Consider the following 13,074-nt stretch of genomic DNA (forward strand, 5'->3'; position numbering starts at 1 on the left):
AGTTCTGGAAGACTTGATCTACTGAGTCAAGTTGTGGAGAGTGGGGGAAACACGGAAAGAACGTGGCCGTCACTAAGTTCAACATCCATTTGGCTGCTGCATGGGGCCAGTTGGAGAAAAGCAAGCTTGAAGACTTGCTGCTGGCTTCACAAATGTGTTATTCAATAGGTCTCTGGACACTTCTCTTTAGATACAGCGAAAGAAGAAAAATAGTTACTCGTTAGCAAATTTCCAGTGATTCAGGTAACATCGAAAGAAAAGTCTGCAGTGTGAACTCAAGCTATTTATGTTTCTCACCTGATTGACCTATGATTGATATAAATTGCAGTTGGACTAATACGGCGCATTATTGGTGGCCATATATCTTTTGTGTGTGTTTTCTCTTAAGTTGAGAAACTTGAGCAAAGAGCTAAGGCCCACATCAGTGCAGCACATCAAGGTTCGAGAGAGTAAGAGACGTGGTAGGAGGAGATTGAGTAATGTCAAGTTTGGTTTCAACATTCTGAAGACTGTAGGAGAAAGAGACAAGGAGGTCCCGGAAAGGGAGGAGCTGAGATTAGGAGACTAGAATAAGTTCTGATTGAAACCATTGGGGTGGAGGAAAGGAGAGAGTGGCACATTCAGAAATTAGAAATAAGCAGGGGAACATTCACCCTGCATTAGTAAAACAGAGAAATACAAGAAAGGTTGCAGAGATGGAGAGGTTGGAGACTAGAGGTGAGAGAGAAGAATTTTCTTACACCCGGTCAGGCAGACAACACAAAATTCGACCGTTAACTCAACGCCCTCTTAAGTGACGTAGCAAACTGTTGCGTTACACAAACAAGGACCAATGCTAACTTCTGATTAGGGCAATTGGGAATTAGCAAAACAATGTGATGTTACCGTCATTCAAAAACAATTTTTTTTTTTGTGAAGAAAATGATCAGATTTAGAAGAGCTGGCTATGGCGAATTTGTTTTTGCATTCAATCATGGGACATGGGTGCGGCTGACAAGGTCAGCATTTATTGCCCATCCTTAATTGCCTTCAAGAAGGTGGTGGTGAGCCGCCTTCTTGGATATAACTGAGAGGCTTGCTAAGCCATTTCAGAGTCAACCATATTGCTGTGGGTCTGGAGTCACATATAGACCAGACTGGGTAAGGATGACAGATTTCCTTCCCTAAAAGGACATTAGTGAACCAAATGGGTTTTTACAACAACCTGTTAGTTTCCTAGTCACCATTACTGATACTAGCTTCCTATTCCAGATTTATTTAATTAATTGAGCTTAAATTCCCCAGCTAGTGGAATTTAAACACATGTGTCAGGATCATTAGTCCAGGTAAAAGCAAAATACTGCAGATGCTGGAAATCTGAAATAAAAACAAGAAATGCTGGAGCCACTCAGCAGGTCTGGCAGCATCTGTGGAAAGAGAAGCAGAGTTAACGAGAAGCAGAGTTCCGAAGAAGGGTCACTGACCCGAAACGTTAACTCTGCTTCTCTTTCCACAGATGCTGCCAGACCTGCCGAGTGGTTCCAGCATTTCTTGTTTTTATTTCATTAGTCCAGGTGTCTGGATTACTGGTCTAATAACATAACCACTATGCCACCATACCCCGAAGGAAAAAGCAACCTCTGTCTAAAAAAAAAAAAAACCCCTTTGCTGAAGTATTCCTTTGCTCAGAATCTTTTGACTCAGTGAGGTTCCTTTTTGTAAAATTGAAAAGTTTACCACAGCATTATTCAACTTTAGCACGTGGAATCCTTGTCCGCTCAGGAAAATATGCAGCCACAGTGCAGAGGGACAGGTATTGTATTTCAGGGGTTTTCTGTGCCACTCTGATAAGTGGAGCAGGTCACCCGACGAAACCACTTCACTGAAGTGAAAGAGTGGAATGCTGCATAATGGACTCTTATCCAATGGAGTTTTGCAAGATTAGGATGTTACTGGAATTAACCAATTGGAAATGAGCCATATGGATAAACACTAGTCATAATGACCTACCAGTAAAGACCAGAAATGGACTCGAGAAGGCACATGTCTGAATACATTAAATATGTTCAAAGTTGCATTCCCCACCTCTTTCCACACACCCCAGCTCCCAAAATAGCAATTTCAACATGGGAGGGGGCTGGGTAGTATAAAAAAAGGTTTAAGCAGAAGTTGTCCAAAAAAATGTCAATGAAGTTCACTAAGGTGTTAGAAATGCACAAAATTGAAGGAAATGTGCACAATTTTTTTTTTAAATGTTTAGCGTAAATAAAATATAGCCACAGGTATTAACATTCAGGTATGAGTGTCACAACATTCCCAAGTCATTTGATTCGATTCTGGAAATGAGTTCTTATAATTTTTGCCAATAATATTTCGTAAAGTCTTGTACGTATAATGTCCTGTGTCTGTAAAAAATTGCACTTGAAGCCAAAAGCGTTGTTGAGTTTGTCTCTTCCAGATCACTGAAAACCTACAAGCAACACGTAGTCTAGCAAAAAAAGGAAAATACTATTTCATATCGGTAACAGATGATTCTTCAACATTCCAGTTCCTTGGTATCTTCAAAAAAATAACCCAGTGCGATCTTCAGCAAGGGTGAGCGAGGCTGACTGGGAGAGCAAAATGTCTGGTGAAATGGAGCGCCTGAGGTCAAGGAATCCAAGTTTCAGATACCAGACCTCGCACGGTGCTGGAGGGGGTTCCAACACAATGACAGAATCCTCCATGAGGTTATGTCTAGATAGTGCCATACAAAGCAGAGAGTTTACCGCAGAAAGACCAGGCCCACAGTGCAAGAGTGCAGGTCTTCCAACACCCTTGCCACATACCCAGAAAACGCGAGAGAGCACTTTGTCAACTCTTAGCAAATTATCCACGACGCCCTTGACACTGTGCAGTGACGTAAAACTCAAGGTGCACAGTGACATGACAAGATTGGATAATTGTCAGGAATAAGCGGGCCACAGTGGGAGTCGGGGCAGGGAGCACTGGTCGATTCCCTAGTTAATCTGGTTACCACACTGGTCAGCAACAAGCAATGCTTCTCCTTTGCAGCTTCCGGAAGTTGCTGTTTTGAGCTTCCCCACCCAAATACCGAGTCTCTTTGACGGGTCGGTTTATAGTGCTGTCCTGTTCTTCTGTGGCTGACGCAGCAAATCTAGAAATGTGACCTTCTGGGTGATCCCACTGAGTAGCCACACTCTTCCGGAGATCTGCAGTCAATTCATTGCAAGTTCTGTGGAGACAAAATGCAGAGAGTTTTAGACACGAGCTTAAGCTTGATTAGATTTCTCATTGAATTTATACATCTTCATACAGCAATAATATTTCTCTTAAAAGATGTACTTTTATTAAAATTTTAGTCCACAAAGCAATATGATGAGGATAACCACTCTTTGTATATACTGAAATAAAAATTTACCTGTGAAATTTTAAGTGGATCTTTGACTAAATGGTTTCTTTTCACCTCTTCTGTGTGTCAATGCCTATTTTCCCTTCTCCATGCCAGCTCTCCAGTATATCATACAGGAGTGGAAACCTGCAATGCTCGCTTACCCCTTTCATTTTTTCAACTCTTAACAGTTTCAGCAACCGTCTGTCAGACGTGGGACTCTCTTTCATCCTCCGAGTCCTGCTTTCATCAGTCCAGGGAGACTCGATAATCTGTCCTCTCAATTATCACCGAGAACCTTTGGAGGGAGTCAGGACTTAAAGCTTCGCTTAAAGAAACTTAAGGTGCAATTCTTCTCTTTTCCCCCTGAACTCCTGGGTTCTTGAATCTATCAGGATTTCCATTCGCCAAGTAAACAGGCAGGTTTGGTAGTTCAAGACCAAAATGGAGCAAAGGTCGAGTCTGGTGCTGGCAGCATTCGTTTTCCAAGGATACGTATTTTATTTAACAGAAAAAAATAATTGAGCCTCATCTGCGGGTGGCAGGAGCTTGGATTAGAGTAAATTCAATACACCAATCACAAGCTAATAACTCATGAAGTCCTGGTCACTGTCGATTATCTGCCACTTTCCACTGTCTGCAGGTAGGATCTTGTCCATTCTGCTGGGTCTTGGGGTTCCATTGTCAATATAGACGGTGGCTTTCTCCTCCAGAACAGTGACAGTTTCAAATTTTTCTCAAGTGTTCATTTAGAACGATGCAGTGAAAAAAATACTTAGAATCATATAGCACAGGAGGTGGCCATTCAGCCCATCTTTGAAAGAGCTATCCAAATAGTCCCATTTCTCCCACTTTCTCCAATGCCTTGCAAATGTGAACTCTCTTTGTCGGAGTTAGAATCAAAGTTGGGGAGGTGGTGGGGGAGGAGGCTGGCACTCATTTACTGTTGCTTTAGGATGTAACACACGGATCAGTGAGGCTTAAAATGCTTTGCATTGGCTATAAATATTATTGTTATGACCTAATTTTTAACAATAACAAAGTCAACTTTGATCGTGACTCACACCATGGATGGGTTTATATCAGGATAAACCTAAATACCCGAATCTGAAAAGTTACATGGGAGAGTTAATTGAATAACACTCAATATGTGGCTAAATTGATGCTTTTTGGAGTGTTAAAAGTTATATCAAAGAATGATACAGAAAAGGAGGCCATTCAGCCCATCATGCCTGTGCCAGCGCCAGCTCTTCGGAAGAGTTATCCAACTGGTCCCATTCCCCATCGCCCTGTTAATTCACCCCCCGCTCCACCTGTATATATTCAACTCTCAAAGTGACCATTAAATCTGCTTCATCCGCCCTTTCAGGCAGTGCATTCCACATCACAATCCTCAAGCTAAGAAATGCCACTCAAAATATAAATACCAGTTCAACTGTAATATTACACCCGGCTGTGAAGCTAACGGCAGTATAAAAAGCAGATACCTTCACAGCTGGCAAGTGTCTCCCCATTAATGAGATAAGGGTCTAAATACACACCCAAATCTGATACAATCACATTCCGACCGACTGTTACCCCCTCTGCCCACCTGAGCAGTTTTGAATATCCTATAACTGAAATTACTAAACATGTTTTTATTTCCTACCCTAACCACAAAAAAAAATCATTACCTAACGATACTGCAACATTTTCAAAAACCATCACAAGAAAACCACGTTAACTGAAATAATAGCTTCTTCTCTGGCTCTCTCTTTTCCTAAAAAGAAATTCATTCATGGGATGGGGGCATCACATTTATTGCCCTTGAGAAGGTGGCGGTGAGCCACCATCTTGAACCGCTGCAGTCCATGTGGTGTAGGTATACCCACAGTGCTGTTAGGGAGGGAGTTCCAGGATTTTGATCCAGCGACAGTGAAGGAACTGCGATATAGTTCCAAGACAGGATGGTGTGCGACTTGGAGGGGAATTTGAAGGTGGTGGTGTTCCCATGCATCTGCCTCCCTTGTCCTTCTAGGTGGTAGAGGCCACAGGTTTGGAAGGTGCTGTCGAAGGAAGCTTGGTGAGTTGCTACAGTGCATCTTGTAGATAGTACACACTGCTGCCACTGTGCATCGGTGGTAGCGGGAGTGAATGTTTGTGGATGGGGTGCCAATCAAGCGGACTGCTTTGTCCTGGATGGTGTCAAGCTTAGAGTGTTGTTGGAGCCGCACCCATCCAGGCAAGTGGAAAGTATTCCATTACACTCCTAACTTGCTTCTTGCCATACAATTCCCAGGCTCAATGTGCAAGGTGCGTGGTCATGCAGTTGTACAGCCTATACTGTTGCTGGCTTTAAATTCACTGGCCGGCACCAAGTTAGCCCATCAATACTAGGGGAGTGGAGCGGGCACTGTAATTGTTATCAGTCTGCCTAACCTTGGAGTAAAGGAATGGGGAACAACATGAACAGCCTGAGATTCCACTTCTGATTGTAATGTAGTAAGCAACCTTTGCTAGGAGAACCTGTGTGGATGTACGGTTCTTGGCTCATGTGCGATTCTGCCACTCCCTACTAACCACCCAAGATCAATATCCTGTTAACTGTATATTGATTGAGTGGTTAATTATATTCAGGTGGTAAGCATTAACTGGGGATTCCCTTGTGCTCCTACATACTAAAACTGTGGTTGTTGGGTTTGGAGATGCAAGCTTGTAATGTGCATCTCTGTAAATAAAAGCTTAGGTGTGTGCAAAGATTGGCTCCAGTTCTATCCTTCACCACCTGGCTTTCTGGATTAGAACATATCCTATTGACATTCAATGTCTAGACTCACGCACAAAGACTATTTAAGTTTGGACTCGTTACAGAGGGTGGCTAACATCTCACGTAATCACACATCATCGCAAAATTTAAGACTGGTGTCGAGAAATACCTCTTCATACAAAGGGTGATTAAACATGGGACGGACTTCCAGAAAAGAGTGGAGGTGAAGACGTAAAAACTCATGAGGTAATGGTAACATGGCCTACCTATGACTCTGTACCCACAGCAATGTGGTTGATTGTTAGCTGCCCGCTGCAAGTCATGCTGGCCTAGTCAGCGACACCCATATCCCATGAATAAAAAAAAAAACCAGTTCTTCCATCAAGTCTGACCCATGAATAAATTAAAATAGGCTGAATGGCCTTGCTCATCTGTAAGTGTATTGTAACTCATTGCTTTCAAGAGGAAAAAGGTAGAAATTTGGGGGAGAAAGGAAAACACCAGAAACAGACAAAAAACTATTAAATGCTGCATGGAAGAAACTGGACACTAGAGCTTACAAAACAAAACAGAACAAAAATCAAGATGTTTCCCAGTGACATTACTGAACTTAAAAATAAAAAGGTCTGTGGGATGTTGTCCAGAGATACCAGACTCAAAAAAGATGATCTTGTCATTTGTCTCACTGCTGCTTGTGGGATCTTGCCTTTGTCTCTTTGCCAATCACCTTAAATCTGTGTCCTTTTGTTCTCGACACTTGCGCCAATGGGAACAGTTTCTCTGTCTACTCTGTTTAGACGCCTATCAAATCTCCACTCAATCTTCTCTAAGGAGAACTGCCCCAGCTTCTACAATCTATCCATGTAACTGAATGCCTTATCCCTAGAAGCATTCTCCTAATGCACCCTCTCAAAGCCTTCACATCCTTCCTTAAGTATGGTGCCCAGAATTGGACACAATACACTATTTGAGGCTGAACCATGTCTTGACTGGAGTTATGTCCTGGCGAAGTGATCAGAAGCAAGAATTCTGGCTGACCTATGCCCCCCAACCCCCTTCCCCAAGCACATTATCAATTATAATGCTGCATCCAGGCTAAGAACTTTATTTGAATAGAAAATAACAGGAGGAGACCATTTCGCCCCTCAAGCCTGTTCTCCCAAGCAATGAGATCATGTTTTTAATTTTTGTTATTTTATTTTATTTTAGAGATACAGCACTGAAACAGGCCCTTCGGCCCACAGAGTCTGTGCCGACCAACAACCACCCATTTATACTAATCGTACATTAATCCCATATTCCCGACCACATCCCCACCATTCTCCTACCACCTACCTACACTAGGGGCAATCTACAATGGCCAATTTACCCAACAACCTGCAAGTCTTCGGCTGTGGGAGGAAACCGGAGCACCCGGCGAAAACCCACGTGGTCACAGGGAGAACTTGCAAACTCCGCACAGGCAGCACCTAGAATCAAACCCGGGTCCCTGGAGCTGTGAAGCTGCGGTGCTAACCACTGCGCCGCCCTAATGTCTGATCTATGACCTAACTCCATATACTCGCCTTTTCCCCTTGTCCAGCATCAATTGCTTTTTGTGGAGGACAGTTCAAAACCTCTACCACCCTTGGTGCATAGAAGCGTTTCCCAATTTCACTCCTGAAAAGTCTGGCTCTAATCTTTAGACCATACCCCCTAGCCCTAGACTCCCCAACCAGTGGAAACAATTTCTCTCCATCTACCCTTTCAGTTCCCCTTAATATTTTGAAAACTTCAATCAAATTGCCCCTTAATCTTCTATATTCTAGGGAATCCAACCCTTGACTCCAATCTCTCCTTGTAATTTAACCCTGGGAGTCCAGGTATCATTCTAGTAAATCTCCACTGCACTCCCTCCAAGGCCAATATATCCTTCCTAAGGTGTGGTGTCCAGAACTGTTCACATAACTCCAGGTGTGGTCTAACCAGGGCTTTGTATAGCTAAGCATGACTTCTACCCCCTTGTGTTCTAGCCCGAGATACAAAGGCCAGCATTCCATTAGCCTTTTTTCATTACTTTCAGTACCTGTTTGAGATTTTAATGATCGATGTAGCTGGAACCCCGCCCCCCTCCCCAAGTCTCTTTGGACTCTGAATCTTCCTCCTTTGCATTATTAAGAACAACATTGTGCTTTAGTCCAGTGGATCAGGCTCCAGTTTGCAAAATAAAATTAATTTGCATAAACACAGCACACATCCCGTACCTGGTCATACCCATAAGGCCTCTGTTGCTGTTGTGGGGGTCCAGCCTGCGGTGGGGGTGGTCTGTAGCCTCCATATTGCTGCCCTTGACCTTGGGGGTAGTTTGCGTACTGGGTTGGAGGAGCTTGTGAAGGGCCTGCAAGTAGAACAGTATTTTAAATCAACCAAGAACACTGAAATCATTGTGCTTTCCACTTTTCTCAACCAATCCACACATAGGTGGGGATGAGGGATGTCCAGAACAGGGATGAAAAAACCTTCAAATTAGAGCTAGGCTGTTCAACAGGTGAAGCCAGGAAACATGTCTTCACACAAAGGAAATGGAAATCTGGATAAGAAATAGGAGGAGGAGTCGGCTACACAGCCCCTCGAGCCTGCTCAGCCAAAAGATCATGACCGATCTTTCACCTCAACTCCATTTTCCCACCCGAACCCCATATCCTTCGATTCTCTTTGTACCCAAAAAAAATCCCTCGATCTTTGTCTTTAATATACTCAACAGATCTGGCATCTGCAGCTCTCTTGGTAGAGAACTGCAAAGATTCACCACCCGCTGAGTGAAGAGATTTCTCCTCATCTCAGTCCTAAATGGCCAACCCTTTACCCTGAGACTACGTCCACTAGTTCTTGACTGTCCAGCCAGGGTGTTGGGGTCTGCAGGGAAACAGCCTCTTGGCATTCATCCTGCCAATCCATCTCAGAATTTTAAACATTTCAAAGAGTTGAAGAGTTGTTGAGGCTGGGGTAGCAAGTGAACGGGACTTGGTGCAAGTTAGGATACTGGCAGGGGATTTTAGGATGAGCTCAAGTTTACAGCTATAAGCTGCATTTCACCAGGCTAAGTTAACAGCTGCATTCATGTTTTTTTTCCAAAAAGGACTTAAATAATTTTGTAAAACAATGAACATGACACAACTGGCTCATATTGTTTTGCTGGTTTGAGAACTAGATTTTGGTGAAACTTTAAAAAAAAAGTTTAAGTCACTGTCAGGATGTGGGTATCATTCGTTGCCCTTTAGATGCTGGTGGGCTGCCTCCTCGAACTGCTGCCGTCCATGTGCTGAATCAGTTTAGATACAGCTGAGTGACTCACTCGGCCATTTCAGAGGCCAGAATCCATATGTGTGGACACCATCACATATCAGCCCAGACTGGGAATGGACGTCAGTTTCCTACATTACAATATTAACCAATGTCGAGGATATGCTTCAAAAGTACTTCATTGGCCGTAAAAAAACACTGGGCGTCCCGAGATGGTGACAAGTGCTCTAGAAATGAAAGTCCTTCTTTTCTTCCCAAAAGTACATTAGCAAACGAGTTAAGTTTTTGTTAATGGCAATCCGACAGTTTCGTGGTCACTCTTACCGAGACTGCATTTCATTCCAGATTTATTTAATTCACTGAATTTAAATTCCCCAGCTATCACGGTGGGATTTAAGCTCACATCTCTGGATCATAGTCCAGGCCTCTGGATTACTAATCCAGTAACATAACCATTATACTACTGTAAAAGGCCATCAACCTGAACTGTTAAGTCTGGTTCTCTCTGCACAGATGCTCGGAGTATTTCCAGCATTTTCTGTTCTTATATTAAGGGAAGGGGGACTAATTGGACTAGCTTTCAAAAGAGCCAGCACAGACACGATGGGCCGACTTACCATCAAACATCAGAATCAGCTTTTTAAAAAAAAAAATATACAGAAGTAATTTACAAACCAGTATGAATCCTCGTCATGATCTTCTGGGCCTAATGAGTACATATCCTGACTGGCTGCTTACCATAACCCTGTTGTGTTGGATAGCCCTGCTGAGTTGTGTACTGTTGCTGTGGATACCCCTGTTGCTGTGGAGGCCCTTGCTGATAGGTATCTTGCTGCTGACTATACTGCGAGTTACCTGCAAAAAAAAGATACACAGCAGCATTGTCAAATTTCAATTTCAAACTACCTGCAGAAATTATAATGCACAAGTCAACAGATGAAAGAAAGGGGAAAATGAAATTTGGGCACGAGAGAGAGAGAGAGAGAGAGAGAGAGCGAGAGAGAGAGCGAGAGAGAGAGAGCGCGAGAGAGAGAAAGAAAGAGAGAGAGATTTCTAAAAACCAAACATAAAAAAAAGGAGTCAGCCATACAAATCCTACAGTCAAGCAATCTTTGCATATTTAAAACTGCAGCATTTTCAGCAACCCTGCAAAATAAAACTAAGCGTACACTTACTGTAACAATTAGAGTGCGGCTACGCTGTATGAAAAAAAAATAAAAAGACACAATAAAGAGACAGCTACACAAAAAAAAACAAAACTCAGCAAGCTGTTGACACATAGGCATTGCATACCAAAATATTGACTCGAGGGATGTGTGCGTGTGTTAATCTTTTTAAGGTCTTTTCTATTATCAGCGACAAATATGTATTTAGATTTCCAAAGCAACTTTTATTTTAAAAGTAAGTTAGAAATGTTAAAACTACATTTGTAAGCATTGGTAAGGTAATTAATTTTGAAGCTACTTTGAACCTGCGACAGCCAGCAACTACTGTTCTACAAGAGCTTTGCAGTGAGGGGTTGGGGAAGGATAAGTTTTTCTCCAAGTTTTTGGGGGGGGTAAGATGTGTGTGTATGCATGTGTGAAGGTATATATGTATATACCTCCTTCGTAGTAATGTTGTGAGGAATCCTCATAAGGCCTATCAAAGCCTTGTTCGGGATACGCTGGTTGCTGATAACTGTAGTCATTAGGCCCTACATCAAACAGGAAAGAGATTAATGGCCTTTCAGCTACAATCCTACAATATTTCAAAAGTAACGTGAAAGATTCTGCAATGTAAAACTTTAGCATTTTTTTTTTCCTGAAAATTTCTTGAAAAGACATGTTTTCATGAACTTGGAACTACCTATCGATAGTCATACCAGAACAGGGCTAAAAGGTCAGTTACCAGAGCAGGACAATAAGCTTCAACAGTCTGCTGTTAATAAATGGGACATACAAGCCAGCATAGTCCAGTTAGGCCACATGGCCTGTTTCTGTGCTGCAGGCTCTATGTAAACCTGCTTGAATTATGCACACTAAGACTTCACAGCTAGTATATTTTTTATTTATTTATTTTTTTTATAAACGTTCTCTATTTTCAGTTGACGAAACAAAAAAAAATCTCTTGTTTTCTGCCAAGTACCAGCTACACAAAACGACAGCAGACAATAGGGCAACAGAGCAAGAAAGAGAAAAGAGGTTCATGCTTCCAAGATGTTTCTCACTTACTTTGAAGTTTTATTCATGACTAGGTGCAATGACTAAAAATTCATTTTTCCCCAAATGTACTTATACGCCACTCTGGTTATTTTGTTACAAAGTTAGAAAAATCAACAGTAGCGAATACAATAAAGTTATTTGAGGCTTATTGTAACTAAACAAACTTCAGTAGCGCACATAAAACTGGAATCTTCAAAATCTTAGAACGGTGACTTTCCTATTCACTGTTTATGGGATGGAACAGCTATTTCAAAGAGCCAGCACAGGCACAAGGGGCCCAATAGCCTTCTTCTACACTGTAAGACTATAACCTATTACAGGAAAAGGAAAGGAAGGAAAAGTCCCAATATAACTGCTTTTCTCTGTACCAACAACTTGTAAAGTAATAAAAAGGAGCTTCACATAAGTATTATGAAACAAAGTTAGACATTGAGCCAAGTAATGGAGCCATGGAGAGATTTGAAAACAAGGATAGGCAATTTAAAAATCTTAACTGGAAGCTAATGTAGGTCAGCAAGCCCAGCAGTGATAGGTACAACATAGAGTAAGCATCATTACTTGATATTAACTGTCCCCATGATAATTATGACTTTTATCTATTAAAAAGTTTCTAAATAAATATGATGAATGCAGTAGGTGTTAGCTGTGCCTCAGTGGGTCACACTCTCAGCTGAGTCAGAAGGCTGTGGACTCAAGTCCCAGTCCAGAGAGTTGAGCACAAAACCCAGGCTGAGAAAGCACTGCACTGTCGGAGGTGGCGTCTTTTAGATGAGGTGTTAAACCAAGGCTCCGTCTGCCCTCTCAAAATATCCCATGGCCACTATTTCAAGCACTGGGAGTTCTCACTAGGTGTCCTGGCCAATATTCATCGCTCAACCAACATCACGAAAACAGGTTGTCTCGTCATGCTGTTTATGGGAGTTTGGCTGTCTCCAAATTGGCTGCTGCGTTTCCTACATTACAACAATGACTATACTTCACAAGTACTTCATTGGCAGTAAAATGCTTTGGAACATCTTGAGGTGGTGAATGGTGCTATCTAAATAAAAACTCTTTAAAGAAGCTGTACTGACAATGGTTAGAGGTAAAGCTATAGAAATTCCACTCGTCAATAGTACACTAGAGTGACGGAAACCACACCTGCCAAATGGAAACATATTAATTTCGGCATGTGGAACACTACTTGGAACATAACGTGTTTGAAAAGACCACAGAGCAGTGGCTGAAAACATGGCTGCACATTTGCATTCTGACAAACAGTTGCCGAGGGAGACAATAGGAGTGCTCCCTGATTCAATTAGCCAGATGGGTTTTGTCAATAGTGATGATCAAAAGACATTGAGAGTCATTGTTTGTTTTAAGAACCAGTATTCCACCCTCGCCCCCCACCGAACGTGTCTACTAAGCTTTGAAGAATCAACAACCCTCGCTGGCGCTGCTGTGTCAAACAAAGAGCTGGTCAGGTGACTAAC

The 13,074-nt window shown here is 42.3% G+C and overlaps 1 protein-coding gene across 4 annotated transcripts in view; it reads right to left on the reverse strand.

Annotated features, from left to right (window-relative positions):
- The window catches only part of ss18 (SS18 subunit of BAF chromatin remodeling complex), a 95,497-nt gene that overhangs the window by 17,509 nt on the left and 64,914 nt on the right, over positions 1 to 13,074 (reverse strand). For 2 of the 4 annotated variants that reach the window (XM_068031111.1, XM_068031109.1), the window contains 2 exons: positions 10,137 to 10,253; positions 8,360 to 8,493 (listed from right to left, as the gene is read on the reverse strand). In XM_068031111.1, the coding sequence (XP_067887212.1) occupies positions 8,360 to 8,493; positions 10,137 to 10,253 (251 nt within the window). Of the gene's footprint in view, positions 1 to 3,118; positions 3,215 to 8,359; positions 8,494 to 10,136; positions 10,254 to 11,001; positions 11,095 to 13,074 lie in introns of those variants that run through there. The other 2 variants (XM_068031112.1, XM_068031110.1) reach the window with 2 other exon arrangements.

This window comes from Heterodontus francisci, chromosome 5, assembly GCF_036365525.1.
Source record: "Heterodontus francisci isolate sHetFra1 chromosome 5, sHetFra1.hap1, whole genome shotgun sequence".
In the NCBI taxonomy this organism is placed as follows: Eukaryota; Metazoa; Chordata; class Chondrichthyes; order Heterodontiformes; family Heterodontidae; genus Heterodontus; species Heterodontus francisci.